At 39.5% G+C, this 21,285-nt stretch overlaps 1 protein-coding gene across 1 annotated transcript in view; it reads right to left on the minus strand.

Moving 5' to 3' along the window:
• MAN2A1 (mannosidase alpha class 2A member 1) overlaps positions 1-21,285 on the minus strand; it is a 165,178-nt gene that overhangs the window by 122,364 nt on the left and 21,529 nt on the right. The window contains exon 2 of the mRNA XM_073677488.1: positions 11,776-12,036. Within this exon, the coding sequence (XP_073533589.1) occupies positions 11,776-12,036 (261 nt within the window). The remainder of the gene's footprint in view (positions 1-11,775; positions 12,037-21,285) is intronic.

A 21,285-nucleotide genomic window follows, 5' to 3' on the forward strand; every position in this document is an offset into this window, starting at 1 on the left:
GAGGGTCTATCATTGTCACCAGTAAAGACCCTGAACTACACAGTACCGTCTCCGAGTGGTTCCTGCTACCCCCATCATCCACATCTGCTGCCCTGAGGCCATACCCCTCCCGTTGGGGGTTATACCATCTACGCTGCACCATCCATCCACCGGCCTCAGCGGACTGTTCTGCAGCGGCAGCTCCATAGCTGCATTCAACGGGTGGCGTAGTCGTACAACATCTACCGCCGATACATCGCCGCTCAGTTTGACTCCCTGGGCACGGACCGGGTCGCCGCCACGAGACTACAACCCTCAAGAGATCCGGCTCCGGGTAAGCTCCCGCGTGCGCAACGCAGCGCGACACAGGCCCAGGGGCGCGTCATATACACACAGCGTATGTGTCGTTTGCTTCTTTTAGATGCCTTTTTTCTTGTTCTTGGTTTATTTCTTGGACATGCTTAATAATAAATACATTTTTCAATTTTCTTGTGAATTAGGTGGTGCCCACCCATGCTTTATATACAGCTCACACTGATAAGACAAGGGGGCGATTATAGTGGGCAAGGATTGCTAACCTATACTGCGATACAAACACTAAGTGAAAATGGTACTTGTATCAACAATTGCTTTGTCTAGTAAGTGTGCAATAGAGTAAAATAATACTAAGGCTGTGTGCCCACAATGCGTTTTTCAAGCGTTTTTGCCGAGGAATTTCCGCAGCGAAAACGCTTAAAAAACGATTGGTAATACGTGACCCATGGTCCCCAATGATAATCCGCATGTGCTTTGCACATGCTGCGGAAATTTCCGCTGCGGATTATCATTGCGGAAAAATACGCAGCATGTTCATTAATTTTGCGGACACGCAGCGTAATTGCCGCCATTGACTTGCATTGAAATGCTTCATATCCGCATCACTACATGTGCACACGCGGATATGATGCGGATGGTACCCAAGCCTGGAGAAGAGGAGACTCTCATCCAGACCTGGGTACCATAGAAACTGTAAAAAAAGAATTCAAAAATCAAAAATAAAGATTATACTTACCTTCCGATGTCCCCCGGACTCCTCAGCGATGCGTGCGGTGTGTTGGGAGGCTCGCGGTGGTGTGAGGACCTAACATGACGTCACTTAGTCATGTGACAGGTCACGTGACCGCTGACGTCGGCTGTCACGTGACTCAATGACATCATCGCAGGTCCTTCACACCATTGCGAGACACCGGGGAGACCGGACGGAGCGGAGAAGGAGACCGGACGGAGCGGAGAAGGAGACCGGACGGAGCGGAGAAGGAGACCGGACGGAGCAGAGAAGGAGACCGGACGGAGCAGAGAAGGAGACCGGACGGAGCAGAGAAGGAGACCGGGGGCTATCGGAAGGCAAGTATAATTTTTATTTTTCACCATTCTTATTCTTTTTTTTTTTTTTTTTTTTTAACTATTACTTGGTCACACTATATAAATCCATGCCGGTTGCATGGATTTATATAGTGTGACCAAGTTGTCAAGCACTTTCCAAGTGATGCTAAAATCGCTTGGAAAAGGGCTTCATAACCCACATGCAGAAATGCATGCAAAAACGCTTGACAAACGCTTCTACCTGGCGGGAAAAACTCATGTAAAATCCGCATGCGTTTTTCCTGCCAGGGAGAAGCGGAAAAAATATGCAGCATTTCTGCATCGTGGGCACATAGCCTAAAGGCATGTATACACAAAACACACAGTAAGCTTAAGAAATGACAACAAAAACATAAAAAGCCTCAAAAGCATTAATAAATAATGTAAGATAGTCTCACAGTTTCTCCCTCAATAAAGACAAGATGTCACCGGGTACGAGCAGTCAAGTATCAGAACAAAAGGGCTTTGATGGGGAATAATTACAGGAAGGCCCAAGGCTTTACCACAGGAAGAACAGATATCAAATTGTAAGGAAGCTTCAATGGATGGGCCAGGTATAGGAAGATTATCCATCTCATAGTAAATCTATCTGATCCTTCTACTCACTTTACACAAAGTGATCACAGACATTTGCTTTTACTTTATTTTTTTTTTTAATCCCAGTCAGAAATAAAAGCAGGTAGAGCAAAGTGAGAAACACAAGAAACGGGGGAATAAAGACAGATATTATGTATGTATATTGTAAGAACTGAACTAGTGAAACGCCTGTCTGACTAATAGTTAATGATAAACTAGAAGAGTAACGGCCAAAATAAAAAGGCTTTAGACAGGAAAAACATTTAAATTGAAAGTGAAAAAGGAATAAGAAAATTCTCACTATCAGAATGGTAATGATAGATTAATGCAGGGGTCGACAAAGTTGTTCAGAATCTAGGAGCCAGCCAAAAAATTTAGGAGCCAGAATTTTTTTTAAGCAAACTTGGTTTTTAATTTAACAAAAAAAAACATTACAAACGTTATAAACAACATTTTACTTTTAAAGATAATAAATATTATATATTGATATTTTAGATTTTAAGCAACATTCTAGTGTTTTTCACTTTGCTTTTTGTGGCCATGAACATGCCTTGTGATTTTAGAGCTGAAGTACCAGTGGTCCACAGCCTTGGCAGGATCAAACGCCTTCACAGATGGCCCATTCATGGTGATCATAAACAAGTCACTTAAACTTTCTTCTTGCATCCTTGATCTGAATTTATTTTTGACCATGTTCATCAAACTAAATCCTCTTTCACAACATGAGGTTGAGACAGGGAGCACCGCCACAATCGACAACAGGTTTCCCAGAACTGGAAATCTCTCGGTGTTGGAGAGTGCCAAATCCAGAAGCTCACACAGTTTCTTTCCCTTTCCAAGGACCTTAAACTCATACCACTCATTGAGGAGTGAGTGAATGCATTGGTCATCACTTTCAGGTGGAGATAGCTGTTTACGAAAATGATGAGCCAATGCAGTAATCTCAACCACACCGTAGTCTTGCAATGTTGTTCCTGCTGGCCAGGCAAAGGTGTCAAACACTGCGGTGGATCTTTCAATATTTATATCACTTAGAAATCGCACTGTCAAGTATTTAACTGCATGATTAATTAAATTAGCTTTTTCCTGCTGAATTGATGCAGCTACAGTGTTGCTCAGTCCATGTAGCTGTACATTTTGAAACAGTCCTTGAAGAGATGTTCCTGAGACAAATCTGGCCTCATGTTGCTTTGGTGCATCTCTAAGTGAATTGATTGTTGAAATTGTGCTTTTCACATGCAACTCAATTGTGCTTAAAAAAAGCTCTTCCCTTTGAAATATAAGTGACAAGTTTTTAAGAATTTCCAGATAGTCCAGTAGAAAATGGAGCATGTGAACAAATTTAAAATCTGTGAGCTTTCTCAGTAAACCATGGGCAGCTGCAGAGGCACTGTCTTTTTCCGCAGCCACACTTTCTAGGTGGATTGTCACGCATTTCCAGTCTTTGACAAGTGCAGACAGAGCACCGACTTTGCTTGCTACCCATCTGACATTATGCAAGTATTGGAATTTCAGAATTGTAAGCTGCAGGTTTTCTGCTACTTGCTTCAGCTGTCGCATTCTCTTAGGTGAGTATTGATAAAATTGGTAGAGTTTCATTAAAATAGAGTCAAAATCATCAATTAATTTAGCTTGTTTTACTGAACTTAATACACTTAAGTTCAATCGGTGTGCAACACAGTGAATGCCAATTAAATGACTGATGTTTTGGCGTATTTTCTGCACCAAGCCATTTTCGGTCCCAATCATGCTGGCAGCACCATCTGTACCAATAGCAATCAAGTGACTTGAAGAAAGCCAGCCTACAAGACCAAGTGTTCTAAGTTCTTCTGTGAGCGCTTCTAAATATCCATCTGCAGTAACCATTTCAAGAGGAGAAACAGAAAGAAATACTTCTTTCACCCTGTTGTCCTTGATGTACCTGACATACAGAATCAGTTGTTCAACCCCTGCTTTGTCAGTTGAGCCATCTAGCATCAACCTGACATATTTTGCCTCTTTGAGCTCACTGATTAGGTTTTTCCTGATTATTTCTGCAATATGGGAAATTAATTCTTTGCATCTTTTATCGTTTGCATATTCCTGTCGCACAGCACTCCCTAATTTCTCCGTCAACTCTAGCAACCCTTCAAAATCTGTGAAAGGTCTGTTGTTTTTGGCAATATAATAGGCCACATTAAATAGAATGGTCATATGTTTAAAAATGTCTTCATCCATTTTCCTTATACAAGCAGCCAATGGAGTAGCTTCTGGAGCCAACGCTGCATGTTTAGCCTCCACACAATTTAGATGCTGGAGAGACTTTGCGTGCTTTTTGAAGGTTTCAAGTTTAAAGGGTCCTGAAAATCCTTTTACGATCCTAGATGCTTGGTCAGCAATGCCAGGGAAGGAAGCACAAATCTCGCATATAGCTATACCAGTTGTATAGTCAAATTTAAGCCATGCGAGTTCTTTACACCACTCTTGCCTAAATCTCCTGGGTCCAGCAGTTTGACAACGGCTTGTTGATGGGGACTCCTCTGCTGGTGGGTCAACTCTTGTTTCTTCAGTTACCTGTTGCCCGGCACTTTCTACCTGTTGCACTGCGCTTTCAAGAGAGGTCTTTGTAAAGAACTGTGTCATTTTCAGTTGCTTTACATTTTCTGGTATTCTCTCTGTTGCTCTGCGCTTCATTTTTTTCCTGAACCCAGAAAAGAAAAAAAAATGTGCACTTTGCTCTGCTATGCCAATTATAACTTACACATGATCTCTTTACCCTTCTTTGTCCGAGTGGACGAGGCAGTACTCCGGCTTCGTTCTCCCGGCGGCACCCGACTTTGTTCTTCCAGCAGCACTCCGCAGTCCGCCATATAGTACCCATATAATAATGGGATACACTGTGAATATACTGCCATATAGTAACCATATAATTACAGCATATACTGTGTATATACTGCTATACCCTACTTACAAAAAGATTTAGCAATGTAGGAAACTCCATTCAGTGGTGGTCCAGCAGGATAGGGTCTCTCAGCACTTCTAGAGAAGATTAAAAATCAATCTGCCTTATTATCCATATATTTTATTTTCTAACCATAAGAAGTTTCAAATCCTTTTTTGTAGGAACAACACTTTTCTAAATCAATGAAACAACATACTCACCTTAAATGTTTTTTGGAGGGAAAAGTAAAGATAAATTGTTGTTCCGTTTTTTTCTTGACATTTTTTTTTAAATTTTTACGAATGCTTTAAAAATTGCTTTTTAAAAAAAAATAAATAGATGTCATTACATTTATAAATTTTTTATATTCTCAGTTTTTTTCTCAGAAAAATCAAAGAAACTAATTTTTTTAAAAAAATGCCTGTTCCGTTTTTTTGTTGACAAACTGTACATATAGACCCCCTCACACACGGCGTCTCCCCGGGGAGCACGGCCTTTGTATGTACTTACACAGGTAGCGGGAGATGAGAACGGGCCCCCGGCCACAGCGATCCTTCCCCCGTAACCCAACTCTCCCTGTCCAGTCCCGGAGCATAAGGGGGGCGGAGCAAAGTGGAGAAGGCGGCCTGAGCGATACTGTCCCTGCTTCCTCCGATTGGATGACTCCGTGCAGGAGGTGGGATTGGATTGAGAGTATTTTTTTCTCTTCTCAACTCCTCAAGCACCAGGCAACATTTTCTAGGCGCCAGACAACATTTTCTAGGTGCCACTGGCGACCAGGCGCCTGGGTTTGTCGAGCCCTGGATTAATGGAGTATGAAAATCAAAAATAATTGCTTGTCTGCTCTGATTAGCAGCACACTGGCATAACGCTTGGCACTGCTGCCTACCAATATTGGGCCATTGGTTGGAGTCCAACATTAGTACAGAGTTGGCATGTTCTACCCATGTGCTCTCTTTCGGTCTCCCAAGACATGCTTAGATGAAACGACTGGTGAAATAAATTGTGGGCTCTAGAAGGGATGGTCATTAGTTAAAAAAGTTCAGTTTACCCTTTCACAGAGGCATAACTCAGGTAACACTTCTCCCATATTGACGATGGTTTTAAAAGGTTTAGCAAGTTTATCCACCATCTGTGGAACAGGCCGATGGGACCCTCAGTGTATGAGGCTTTGCAGCCCGTGTGGAGTCTATGTGCGCATGCACTCGTTTCACTAGTACTGGAAATCCATAAGCGCTGTACTCAGATTCTTCCAACAGTCCTCTAGGCAAGTACTGGAGCGAAGAGAGGGGACTAACTCGCTATGTATGCGAAATGGCTTGATATTTTGGGTATAACCTTTAAAGGTTTTCGTGGTACATAAAACGGGCAGTTATTTCTTTTATAACTGCAGATCTTAGCTTTAGTAAACCAGCAACACCTGGCAAGGAAAATAGTGAGCAACATAAATGTCAGCCTGACAATCACAGCAACTCATACTCCTGACATGTCACCATAGCAAAATGTTATATAGTTAAAAGGAGCACTCCCATAAATATTTTCATTAAGTGTGTGTGTAGTGTCAGTGTAGTAATATACAAATGTACTGCCAGCTTCTATGGGATCCAGCACCGTCCCGATCCTCTTCTCAGTGACGTCGCCGGAAATCAGACTATCCGGGCTCACTCGCTGCTCTATGCATGAGCCGGAAGTCTCTTTTTCAATGTAGGTCTATGGATCATCGTTGTGACGCTCCATAGACCTACATCATAAAAGCCACTTCAGGATCACACAGAGCCGAGCATGACCTAGAGAATGTGCAGAGCAGTGACGTCACTGAGAAGAGGAGCAGAGCGGTGCTGGACACCGGAGAGCAGCTATAGGGGAGTATATTACTACACTCACATTATATGCACATATACACACACACACACACACACACACACACACATTTCATGTGATCCAAATCTGAATATTTTTTTTACCTGATCTCTTAAGATATTTAATTTTCTTTGGTGTTTTTTTTTTTTTTTTTAAAGTGCTACTTTAGTGAATTAAAAATTATAAGTTTTGAATTTTTATCGTCATTAGTTCATTTTTTATAGCTTTCTAAAGTTTTGAAAGCCTGAATGTTGGGCTTGTATGACTTTACATTTGTTATCGTGTATCGGTCTAGAATTGAGGTAAAGAGATGGGAGAGGCAACATTTTGCTCAAAATTGTATAGGTTTTAATATGATATGTCACAAGACTATGTTTGCTGATATTTTGTTTTTGAGGAGTCAAATTCTAAATTTTGATGGGCGATTTCAGACAAAATAAAGGTTATAAATTAAAAAAAAAAATGCATGTGTGTTACTTGTGTTCTTGATTAAATTTTTTCAGGGATTCAAGTTGGGATCTCCGTAGGATCATATTTCGAAGCGTGATTTTCCAAATACAATCTCATCCTAATCGTATATGTTTAATGCTAAATTAAATCAATAGTTTTAACACCTTTTTAAATATACATTAAATAATGTTTTTATTATTATGTCACTAGAAGTCCTTTTTCAAGTTTTTAAAAATAATAGTACATTAGTTAAATCATCAAACTATAATATAAAACAATATGAACTAGTCTTAAACAATTAATATTGAGTCTTTACACTGAACTTTTATCATCAATTTGTCCCTTCTACTGGGTGAAATGTAATCTTGCAGACAATCTCTGTTATGGGGTTTGGCTCTACATGAGTTAATATCTGATTTTTGTTTACTTTTATCATGTCTAGTTTTTTTGGATACACAAAGGACGGTGATGAACCAGAAGGTGCAAAAAAGTCACTTCTACTTCATTATCATAGTCTTTGGAGAGTCCATTAGCCATCAGTGCCGATCATACTCACAGGTCACATAACCAGCTATGTCATCCATTGTCAATCTTGTTTCACACCTTCAATCACTTCATGGACTTCACTGTCGCTGCTCAATGAAAAAATCATTGTTTTTATTTATTTTTCACTACATGGAATGAGAGTCTGGTATTGCCGAGTTCCTTTGTTGGGTTCTGCTTCCAGAAACCAATGTTTTAACAAACTTCCCTCTTCTTCGTAGTCCCGGTTTGTACACTACATGAACTGGATGTTAGGAATATTTTTCTCACTCCAGTTGAAACGTTGCATGGGTGTTAAGATTTGGTGTGAATGTGGCTTCGGGAAGCCATCTCGAGCTGCAAGATGTTTCACGGAGCGTCTCCTAAACCATCACATACACCTTTGCCATGAGCTGTGGCAAAAAAAGTGTCAGATTCCACTCCAAAATCTTTCTTGTAATGGCATACATTTATAAAATTTTTCCTATTTTTACACTGCAGAAGAGACATCAGAGAAGTAGTAGACCTTGCTCAAACTTGGTAGGATGTCAGTTTTTATCAATGAAATCAATTTTTTTTTTTTAAACAAATGGAACTGCTTTTGAATCATGAAGTAAGCACTCAGATATCATAACTACACCTTTGTATTTTATTTCTGACTGTAAGCAGAGCCGGATTATTACTATTCAGCTAAGCAGACAACAGGCCGGACACGGCGCTCATCGCACAGGGCACTGGGGGGAGACAGCGCAGGGACCAGCCCCTGAAACAAGCGTCACCGATGACGCTTCGTTTCAGGATGACAATCAAAGAAAGGGGAGTATCGGGATGTCCCAGCCCCCTCCCCTTAAATGACAGGAGGGAAAGGGGAGTGACAGCAGTGTCAGCCAGCAGATGACAATTGTATCAGGGCAGCAAACAAAAGAAGGGGAGTGTCGGGATGCCCCAGCCCCCTCCCCTTGGATGATAATTTGTTTCAGGCCAGAAAGGGGAATGACAGCAGTTTCAGTTAGCAGATGACAATTGGTTTGAGTAACCCATCATGCACTGGGGATTCTTAAACGAATCGTCAAAAGAAGCGAGTAATAAAAACACAACACCAGTACAAAGTTAAGGGTAGGGAATTTTACCACGACTTGAATTACATTCGTTTTTAAAGATTTATTAATTGAAATTTACTTTGGGTTTTGGACTAACCCTTTAAGGACTATCAGCTGGCCACAAAAACGTTCTACAAAGTCTTCTGCACTTTTAGAAATCGTGTCAAAAGTCCATCTGTCACCAGATATCCACTCTTAATGAGTTATACTATCTACTATAGCCTCTTCGAAATGATTTAATATTTTTTCTTGGAGAGCCATTACTGGACATTTTTTAAAGATATTTAGGTAACAGTTTGAACTCTGTTCTGGACACATTATGTGAGACACATACTTCGTAATCACCAAGGTTGGACTCACCAATCCGAATATCTTTCAGCTTTCCTCCTTCAATCCTACGCCTAGTGTTCTGGTGTGCTGTACATATGTATACTGAGTGCGGACCATGACCACCAGCCAGGACACAATTCTTAGGTCGCAGGGCAGCAAATTTTGAAAATCCTAGTTTAGCAGAAGCTGAATTAAAAAAAAATATATATATATATATATATATATATATATATATATATATATATATATATATATATATATATATATATATATATATATATATATATATATATATATAGGTCTCTTTTAAATTGGAAAGAACCAGCCTCTTATGGACATGAGTTTTCCTACCGTTCACTTTCATAGACACACTGTCTTTCTTGCCAGGTATAATTCGGCTCACATCATCACTATTGTAAAAACCTTCCACTGTATCCACTATAGATTTATCTAATGATTTGCCTGGTTTAAGATCAGGACAAGTAATGAAACTTTATTTTATTTGGAAAACAGACACCACCCTTTCAGACGACAAGCTCAACAGATCTGAATTTGAGATTTTCAAATTGACGCTGTTCATATAGTTATATTTTGAAGTATGATCCCTTCAAGATCCCAACTTTAATTTTTATACAGATGCGGCTAGGAGCATAGGAGGCATATGTGAAAATTTTCTATCATAGCTTTTTTGGAAATGCTTTTCAAAATTGTGTGTTAAGAGTCCGCATGGGTAAAATATTAACCCTTTCGCAACCTTGGGTTTTGTCGTTTTTGCTTTTTCGTTTTTTGCTCCCCTTGTTCCCAGAGCCATAGCGTTTTTATTTTTTGGTCAATATGGCCGTGTGAGGGCTTATTTTTTGCGGGACGAGTTGTACTTTTCAACGCCATTTCTAGTTTTACCATATCGTGTACGGGAAAACGGGAAAAAAATTCCAAGTGCGGTAAAATTGCAAAAATAGTGCAATACCACAGTTGTTTTTTATTTTATTTTTTTACCACGTTCACTGAATGCTAAAACTGACCTGCCATTCTTATTCTCCAGGTCATTACGAGTTCGTAGACACCAAACATGCATAGGTTCTTTCATATTTAAGTGGTGAAAAAACATTCCAAAATTTGGTAAAAAAAAAAAAAAAATAGCGCCATTTTCCGAGACCTGTAGCGTCTCCATTTTTCGTGATCTGGGGCTGGGTGAGGGCTTATTTTTTGTGCGCCGGGCTGACGTTTTTATTGATAACATTTTGGGGTAGATCCAATGTTTTTATCGCCCGTTATTGCAATTTTGCGGCGACCAAAAAACGTAATTCTGGCGTTTAGAATTTTTTTCTCGTTACACCGTTAACCGATCGGATTAATTCTTTTTTATATTGATAGATGGGGTGATTCTGAACGCGGCGATACCAAATATGTCTATGTAGTGTTTTTTTTTTTATATTTTATTTTGAATGGGGTGATTTAAACTTTTATATTTTTTTATATTTTTAAAAACTTTTTTTTCCACTTACTGCATGCTTCAATAGTCTCCATAGGAGACTAGAAGCAGCAGTTGTCAGATCCCCTGCATGCAGCAGAAATGGTCCTGTGCTATTAGCGCCGACCACTAGGTGGCGCTCATAGCGACCAGATCATGACAACCACAGGCGTCTGCTGCAGACCCTGGGTTGTCATGCCCACCCATCGGTGACCCGCGATCACGTGACGGGGTCGCCGATGGGCGGGGCTGATGACGCGCAACCCGGAAGCGCGCGTTAAATGCCGCTGTCGGAGACAGCGGCATTTAACATGTTAACAGCCGCGGGTGGATCGCGATTCCACCCGCGGCTGTTGCGGGCACATGTCAGCTGTAAGAATCAGCTGACATGTGCTCGGTTCATTGAGGGCTCAGCGCAGCAGCCCTCACTGAACAGGGGGGTACGCAAATGTGCGTACTAAGACGTCATGGGTTGTAAAGGGGTTAAAGATATTCTTGTGACAGATCGAATGAAAGCCTGTACAGTTCTGAGTGCAATGATGTTTTTTTTCCCCCATTTCTCCATTTTGGTTCTGGCCTGAGTTATGAGGCGAAACGTAAAAGGCACGCAACGTAGAAGCTCACATTTTTTCAAAACTTTGAAAATGAATTAAAAAAAAAAAAATATGAAAATGCATTTTTTTTCCCCTTCACATTTTGCATTCTCTAACACATTTCCAGAGAACAAGATCTCAAAAGAATTAAAAATAGAGGAAAAATTAGTTTGTTCACTTGACATGAAGTGACCCATAAGGGTACTAATAATTATAGTGAAAAGAAAAAAAAAAGAAAAACATTAAAGTTGAAATCACCCCCCTTTCTGCCCATTAAAAATAAAAGTTAATAAAAAGTGAAAAAATAGACATGCTATTGCTGCATTAAGAAAAGTCCTATTAAAATATAAAAATAATAATTAACCCAATCAGAAAATACCGTAAACGAAAAAAATTCAAAGAGTGCCAAAATTATGCTTTTTGGTGGCTGCAATATCACAAAAAATGCTTTAAAATACATAAATTCGGGAATCTGTACCCAGGTAATGAAAATAAGGCACAAGCTGAAGAGGTAGCATTTTCCCACCTCAGTCCCTTTTCCGAGGTTTATTTCATTTTCTGGGAGACCCTTACCTGGACATCAGATTTTTGGCTACCACTCGCAGGAGCAAACTGACAATCCTCTTTATTGATTGGAAGCAATGCGGGTGCAGAGGGCAACAGCGGAGAAAATGATCCACGACTATCGTTTATGGCTTCTGGGGGTTTCTGACCATCCTTCACAGACTCACTCAGGTTGATTACAGAGTCTCTTATATTAGAGATGATCTCATTATTTTCTGCTAGCAGCCGCTCCAAATGATCAATTTTCTCTTGAAGTATCGAGAGCTGACCCTGAAAGAGGAAAAATAATGTTTACCTTTGGCGAACGCACATTTTGTTACAGTTTATATATAGACATAATCTACATAAACAGCGGAGACACTTTGTATAAGCATTGGGCTTCTTATCTTGTACTAAAACAAAGTTATTGCCTCTTTTATAGTCAGAAACCGTATTCTTAATTAGAAGAGAAAACATGACAGTGCTAAATATAAGGAGCCAGTGCAAGCTCAACAAGTCTGAAAGATTTCAGCTGAATTGTGAATACAGCTCTGGATTGTAGGTGTACTAAGAAGTCACAGAAAAGTTCATTTAAAGGGAGTCTGTCAGCACAAAATGACTGGTCAAACCAAGCACAAGCAATTGCACCCTAGGTGTGGCCAAACAGTTCAGTGCACCTTCCAACCTACTTCTTTTGCAGCCGTCTCCACCCCTCCTCCTTGATTGACAGTTCTGGACAGAGGAAGGCAGAGAAAGATGGAATACAAGCATATGGGAAGGTGCACTGAACTGCTCGATCACATCAAGGGTGCCCCAAGCACTTGAGCTGGATTTGAACAGTCATTTTGTGCTGATAGACTCCTATAACATTATATATGTCTGAATTCCCAAGTACAATGTATACTAGATACACATGAAGGTACATCAAGATGGGATGACAATGACATCTAATCCACAAGACATTCCAGGAATCAGAATAAAACACTCTGAACTATCAGATAGGTAGAGGACTACATTGAAAATGATCCTAAGTGCGTTTCAGGAAGCGTTTCAGGAAGCAGAACCCCACTAAGAGAAGAGATACTGCAGGACATATCAAGGTTAATTACAGCAACAGCAAAAACAAAAGTTTAGGAGAAAGTCTTATACTATTTGATTGGAAGCTGTAATTGCTTACTGGAGAAATTACGTGAAGACACTTGTCGGTAACTGAACAAAATGAAGCCTGACGTCACCATCACAGCAATCCTGTCTGATAACACTCCAGAAATCATCAGCCGTGGCAAGGGTAACATCTCCTTGCTACTGGCAGTCTGGTTTTAAAACATCTAGAAGGTGGTTTCCTTTGAGATCAATAGTTACATGACATTTTAGGAGAAATGCCAGCAGCACTATCTTCCATATAATGTGTTATTAGAGCTTGATTTATCGTACAGTGAAATGTGTTGCTTATTTTTAAATATATATATATATATATTTTTTTTTATTGCGTCCCTACTTTTAGGACAACCCCATCAAACTACACATACCGCTCCAGCATATACCAAGAGGACACTCCTTTGGCCCACAGTGCATTAACACCTATTAATACACTAAGATTATATGCCAGGAGGTCTCACACCACACGCTAAACGTAATGAAAGAAATGAACAGAGGCTTTAAAAGGGAACACGTAGGGAGAGAAGGAAAAGTTTCAAAAGGGGGTGATATGCACTTATTTTGTAAGTCTAGACAAATGTTTTAAAGCTGTATATGGCTTAAATGGGTTGTCCTGTCTAAGAAGAAAAATAATGATTGCCTCTTATCCCCCATGCGCTTGGGTGGTCTCTTGACTGCTTGTATGCGATTTCCATACTTGCAATTCTGTTAATTGTCTCACATTCTCTCAAAAGTTGACTATCTGATTTCCTTGCCTGGTGCCTGAAGTTACACAGACAATGAGCCAATCAATCAACCTAAAGACACTAGTGGTGGACATGGAGACAACTGGGGGAGGCAGGGGCTTTTTAAGTGCTATTTGTGTCCGAATTAAAATGCTAATTTCTCCAGAATGCAGCAACAGAAAGCAGATATAAAGGTGTCAATGGATTTACATCCCAAAGACCGGTATGACCTTATATGCAGTTTGAAGAGGCTGATCTTACTGACAGATTCCCTTTAAAGGGAACCTGTCACCAGAAATAACGCTGTTAAGCTGCAGTCAATCTGCAGGTTAAATAGCGTTATTATGCTGCCTGGCGCCTGCACGCAGCCGAATGCAGCGTGGAGAAACAGAACTTTTATTCTCCACGCCAGCATTTGGATTCAGTCATGGGGGCGGCGGTGCCGCAGGTTCAGTCATTGCTCTGAGTATACACAGCGACCGCTGCAACCGTGCCTCCGGTCCTAACGGACACTCGCTCTGCACTGCAGCCGGCTGTCAGTCAGGGCCGGGGGGGGGGGCGCGGTTACAGCAGCCATTCTGTCTTCTCAGAGCAATGACAGAACAAGCACTGCCCCTCCCCACCCCCGACCGAGACAAACAGAATGCTGGCGGGGAGAATAAAGTTAATTTTCTCCTTACTGCATTCAGCTGTGTGCAGAAGCCAGGTACATAATGCTGTTAACCTGCAGATTAACCCCATATCTGCAGGTTAACAGCATTATTTCTGGTGACGGGTTCACTTTAAAGTTTGTTAAATAGAGAAATATGTTTAGATGAATTTGTTGGGTTTATATTAAAGCATTTTGACAAGCAGAAGTGTTGGAAACCTTTGCTAAAAGTGATGACATGAGATATGGCTGGGTAAGAGTACGCTTCAGTACTTGGGCAGTCATACGATGCCAGAAACCTCTGTCATAGTCAACTGCATACCTGACGGTACTTTTGACGCGAGTCTTGTCGCGTCATGAACAGTGTGGATGAAGCTTTTATTATAGAACATTCAGCTAACGTACCATATTTTTAATTAACATAACAGAAATCTGGAATAAATACATGGCTAAATTATGCCCAATTGTATCTATGCAATGTCCATGTATCCACTAACCCAGACAGGTTGTAGAAAGCATATTGCCAAGTATGAACACACACAAATGTTTCCTGGAGGCTTGCTTTACAGTAAGGTGTAAACACATTACTGTAGATTTTAGAAGCCAGTTAGAAAAGGTTATTTTAGGGATCTTATTAATTTTCTTTAGTAGTTAGACATGTACTTAGACCACAAACCAAGTGAAAATAGCGCTAAACCAAGAGACAGAAGCTAATTTCTAGCTACAATGACAAAATTATATTTCAAAAGCAAATGTAGGAAGGTGGCAGCTTCGGGATGACAGAGCTCATCTTATGGGTAGCAAAGAATAACATAAGTGAAAATCCAACATGTTTGACCCTTATTCTAAAAAGAGGCCTTAGGTTATCCTAAGCCAACATTCATCAGAATACTGGCTGATGCTAATGTGTACAAGATTTATGACCAAGAAGGACCTTAAAGTGTTATTCTTAAATTGTATCAGCAGACAGCTTTCCAATCTCATTCACTTCCTGTTCCTGGCAGGGTGATGATCACTCCTCGAGTGACAGTTTTGGTAAGTAGCAGAGCTGTAGTATTAATACAACTATAACGCTCAGCACAAGGTCTGCTGTAACACATTCAGCCATCAGTGGTTTGTTCTGGTGTCTATGCTGTTGTCACGAGATTTACACAGTAACTGGGCATTTGAACAAGCAGATAGCTTAGAGAGCCCCGATTAGGAGACCAGCTCTGAAAGCTTTTGCAAGATATATATAACATCCGCTTATCAAGAGATGAAAGCTCTGAGGAGAGAAGTGAGCAGATAACTGCTGTATAGAAATCTATAGGCAGGAGAGGAGTGGCTGATATGTTAGGAGTTAAATAAGTACTCCCATCAAAGCTTTAATCCTTTTAATATATTGCAAATCATATTATATAGCACTGTGTTCTTACAATTACTCCGTTTCCCTTCTACCTAGTTAATTCTTCTGTTTTCATTAGGTCTATGATAGCAGGTGATTAAAAACTGACTAGCTTAATTAAACCTTCTAAGCTCTATGTAGAGACAGGAAGTTAATTTCATTGTATGAGTCATGAGTCTCTGCAAAAGTCTGTGGCAGGGGGGAGGAGAGAGCAGCTGGGTCAGGAGCTGAAGAGGATTATGATCATGCAGGGGAAATAAGACTTCCTGTTTCTGCATAGAGCAGATAAAAAGAAGAATTTACTGGGTAGAAAGGCAAAATGAGCAATTGTATGTACACAGTGCCATATAATATGATGATTGCAATATATTAAGAGGATAAAAACGTTGATGGGAGAGCTTCTTAAAACCCTTTCTTGGAATGTAACCACCATGCACCCTCGGCCAGGGTCTAGGCAGGTACTAGTGGCCAAGCTCCATGGAAACCAACTGTACGCTATGTAAGATAAAGCTCTCACTGCAGAAGAATGACAGCAGATAGATAAAGCAAGTACATTGCAAGTCAATTACGAACTTGCTTATTTTCCTGCTGGCTAACTAAAGCAACATAACATTAAAAATATCCCCTTTAATGACAGACAAAACCTAAAACATTTCTAGATTTCCACTAAATAAAAGTTGAAAACATCAGAAACTATATCTTTGCATACAGAAAAGAACATAAAAATGTATGAGAAAAACAATTCACTTCCTATAAATACAGGAAACACATTTGTGACAAAAACAGCACATTGTCATAAAGGTTCCCACAATTATATCTCAGGCAATGCAGACCGTCCTGCTGTGAACATAGTGTAGACTGTTGGGGGGGGGGGAATGTAAGTGTAAACCAAAACCAGTAGGTTTAGACATTTTCTTCAGACTTTGTATTGAAGTCTCCACACATTTGTGAGTGAAATGCTTTCTCTGTACATGTATCTATTCTATAATAAGCAGCAATACAGTAAAAACAAGTACTATAATGAGCTGCAATAGAATCCCTATGATGATTTTACAGAAACTATAGAACTACTGGTTAAAAGAGCTGAAACGTATACTGCTGGGGTTTATTCTTGGCTTCTAAAATACTAAAGTCTTGGAACTGCCAGCTTGTCAGAGCCAGGAGAAGGCAAAACACAACACTGCTCAGCTTTCCCCAAAGTCTTCTGTAAACTAACTATTCCTTATTATCAAGCCTTTACTGCAGAGTTTAATATTTGACGTAAAACGGAAGATTCTTTATTAATCAAAAGTAACTAAAAAATAAGAAATGTACCCACCAACTTTCATTTCTCATCACAGACAAGGAATATTATGAGTACCCTGGATGCAACGTCTTATACCCCACTAAACAGCTGATTTTGCCTGGTAAATTGATGCTTAGAAGTCCTAATGAAACGACTGGAAAGAGATTATGGGGGTTGTCCAGCTAAAAAAATTACATCTTTATGAAGTTAAAGTATGCAATTTACTAATATATTTCTAAAAGGTCCCTCTATTTTCACCTATAAGCTCCATTGCAGTTCAGCACACTTCATGCCATGGTTAACATGCAGACACATGAAATACTTTGCTATGTGGGACACAACCAGGGAAAGGACCTGTCAATAGGCTGAGGATTGTAGACGAAGATCAGACCAACTTTCAAATGTGAAGTAGATTAGAAAACTAAATTATCTGTTAACTTAAGTTTATTGAAATTACAATATTTATTTACCTGGAAAATCCCTTTAAGAGGAGTCAGTCCCTTAATACATTATGGTATATATATATATATATATATATATATATATATATATATATATATATATATATATATATATATATATATATATATATATATATATATATATATATATATATGGAGAACCCCTTTAAATGGCTGTTGTAAATTCAACAAGCTTTGTGAGAATCATTAACCACTTCGCGCCAGAGCCTGTTTTTGCCTTCGTGACCAGGCCAATTTTTTTTCAATTCTGACCACTGTCACTTTATGAGGTAATTACTCTGGAACGCTTCAACGGATTCCCCAGATTCTGAGACTGTTTTTTCATGACATATTGTACTTCATGATAGTGGTAAAATTTCTTCGATATCATTTGCGTTTATTTGTGGAAAAAAAATCGGAAATTTGGTGAAAATTTTGAAAATTTAGCAATTTTCAAACTTTGAATTTTCATGCCCTTAAATCAGAGAGATATGTCACACAAAATGGTTAATAAATAACATTTCCCACATGTCTACTTTACATCAGCACAATTTTGGAACCAACATTTTTTTCTTGTTAGGGAGCTATAAGGGTTAAAAGGTGACCAGCGATTTCTCATTTTTCCAACAAAATTTACAAAAACATTTTTTTTTTTAGGGACCACATCTTATTTGAAGTGACTTTGAGGGGCCTTTATGACAGAAAATACCCAAAAGTGACACCATTCTAAAAACTGCACCCCTCAAGGTGCTCAAAACCACATTCAAGAAGTTTATTAACCCTTCAGGTGTTTCACGGGAATTTTTGGAATGTGGAAGAAAACAATGAACATTTAACTTTTTTTCACAAAAATGTTACTTTAGACCCAATTTTTTTATTTTCACAAAGGCAACAGGAAAAAATGGAATACACAATTTGTAGTTCAATTTCTCATGAGCGCGCTGATACCCCATATGTGAGGGAAAACCACTGTTTGGGCGCACTGCAGGGTTCGGAAGGGAAGGAGCGCCATTAGACTTTTTGAATGTAAAATTTGTTTGAATAATTAGCGGACGCCATGTTGCGTTTGGAGAGCCCCTGATGTGCCTAAACAGTGGAAACCCCCCACAAGTGACACCATTTTTGAAACTAGACCCCTTAGGCAACTTATCTAGATGTGTGGTGAGCACCTTGATCCCCAAGGTGCTTCACAGAAGTTTATAATATTGAGCCGTAAAAATAAAATTTTCCCATTTTTCCCACAAAAAATGTTTTTCATTCCCTAATTTCTCATTATCATAAGGGTAATAGGATAAATTGCACCATGAAATTTGTTGTACAATTTCTCCTGAGTACGCCGATACCCCATATGTGGGGAAAAACCACTGCTTTGGTGTACGGCAGGGTTCCGAAAAGAAAGGAGCGCTATGTTTGCTGGGATGGGTTGCAGACGCCATGTCACATTTGAAGAGTCGCTGACATGCCGAAACAGCAGAAACCCCCACAAGTGACCCCATTTTGTAAACTGCACCTCTCAAGGAATTCATCTAGGGAAGTAGTGAGTATTGTTTAATTTTTAAATTTATACCATTGGGCAGTGAAAAAATCATAATTATATTTTTACCACAAAAAAATGTTTTACCCTCAGATTTTACATTTTCACACAGTTTCTTCTAAAAGTGGCAATACCCCATATGTGGCTGCATCGTACCGCTTAGCCATACGGCGAGATCTGGGAGGGACGGAGCGCTATTTGACAATTGGAGAACAAATTATTGTAGAATAGGCATTTGGATTTGGGAGCACAAAATTTTCTGAATTTCTTTTGAGGGGCAAGGGCCATTTCGCCTTTCCAGAGCCTTTCTGCTACCAGTAACTTGGAATATTTTTAACAGATGACGGACCTGAGTGGGGACTAGCTTTTTTTGAGGACTGAGTTGAAGCTTTTATTGGGAACATTTTACGTAACATTTATCCGGTGCTTTAGGCTGAGCACTTACATCGGGGTTTCCATCTAAATTTTCAAGTGATGTAATTCAGATGAAACCCCTGTGGGATCCATTCACTGTAATGAGGCAGCAGAGTTACTCTGGACTCCGTCTGGCCTCTGTTTAGCGGTGTCCTTTTTTTCAGAAGTGCACAAAACTGTGGCCAAAAGCACTTTTATGCACGCCTAAAAAAACTGACACTGTGGGATCACAGGCCAGATGGCATCCACAGTGGCCTATATCAGCCTCATTACAGGGAATCTTCCATCATGGGTTCCGTCTGAATCACGTATTTCAGAGATTTACACGGAAACTCTGGTGTAAGTGCTCAGCGCAGAGCGCAGGATAAATGTGAGCAGAGCCTTACTGCGATCTTTGGGAGACATAATAAACAAATCAGTAGCAGGTGAAGAATTGGTTTTATTTATTTTTTACGCCGTTCCTCATGCAGTATAAGTGATGAGATTACTTTATTCTTCGGGTCGGTGCGATTACAGAGATACCAGATTTATATCAGGTTTTTATGATTGACAGCTGTCACACACTAAGACGCTTTTTTTGCAAAATCTAGTTTTTGCATCGCCATATTTTGAGAGCTATCATTTTTCCATATTTCGGCCGACAGAGTCATGTGACGGCTTGTTTTTTGCGGGACGAGTTGACATTTTTATTGGTACCATTTTTGGGCACGTGACTTTTTTGATCGCTTTCTATTCCGTTTTTTGGGAGGTAAAATTAACAAAAACCAACAATTCAGGAATTGTTTTTTGAGTTTTTTTTTTTTATGCCGTTCTGCATGTGGTAAAAGTGATAAGGCAGCTTTATTCTTCGGGTCAGTACGTATACAGAGATACTACACTTACTATATAATTTTTTTATGTTTTGGCGCTTTTACACAATAAAACAATTTTATAGAAAAAATATTTTTTTGCATCGCTTTATTCTGAGCGCTATAACTTATTTTTCGGCTGATGGAGCGGTATGGCAGCTTTTTTTTGCGGAACAAGATGACGTTTTCAGCGGTACCATTTTTATTTCCATTTTGCTTTTTTGATCGCATTTTGTTCCCCTTTTTGCTTGGTGATATGATGAAAAAGCAGTTTTTTGCTCCGGTTTTTATTTATTTTTATTACGGTGTGCACAGAAGGGGTTAATTAGTGACAATTTTATAGATCGGGTTGTTTCGGACGCGGCGATACCAAATATGTGTACTTTTGTTTTTGCATAAATATACGGATTTATTGGTTTAATATTTTATTTATTTATTTTTATTTATTTTGTGATTTTTTTTTTTTTAACAGTTTGAAAACATTTTTTTTTACATTTTTACTTAGTCCCTGTATGGGACATTAATTTTTATTTTTCTAATCACTGATGTCATGCAATACAATAGACATGTATTACATTGCATGACATCTTTTCTGACTGTTTCACAGTTAGTGTCTCCTGTTGGACTCAGCTGCAGGGCTGAGCTCAGCAGGACACCATACAGTGCTGGCCAAAAGTACTGGCACCTCTGCAATTCTGTCAGATAATACTCAGTTTCTTCCTGAAAATGATTGCAATCACAAATTCTTTGGTATTATTCTCTTCATTTAATTTGTCTTCAATGAAAAAACACAAAAAGAATTGTCCTAAAGCCAAATTGGATATAATTCCACACAAAACCTAAAAAAGGGGGTGGACAAAAGTATTGGCACTGTTTAAAAAATCATGTGATGCTTCTCTAATTCGTGTAATTAACAGCACCGGTAACTTACCTGTGGCACCTAACAGGTGTTGGCAATAACTAAATCACACTTGCAGCCAGTTAACATGGATTAAAGTTGACTCAACCTCTGTCCTGTGTCCTTGTGTGTACCACATTGAGCATGGAGAAAAGAAAGAAGACAAAAGAACTGTCTGAGGACT

Source organism: Phyllobates terribilis, unplaced genomic scaffold (assembly GCF_046119375.1).
Source record: "Phyllobates terribilis strain yellow unplaced genomic scaffold, ASM4611937v1 Scaffold_1__5_contigs__length_1240528914, whole genome shotgun sequence".
NCBI lineage: Eukaryota > Metazoa > Chordata > Amphibia > Anura > Dendrobatidae > Phyllobates > Phyllobates terribilis.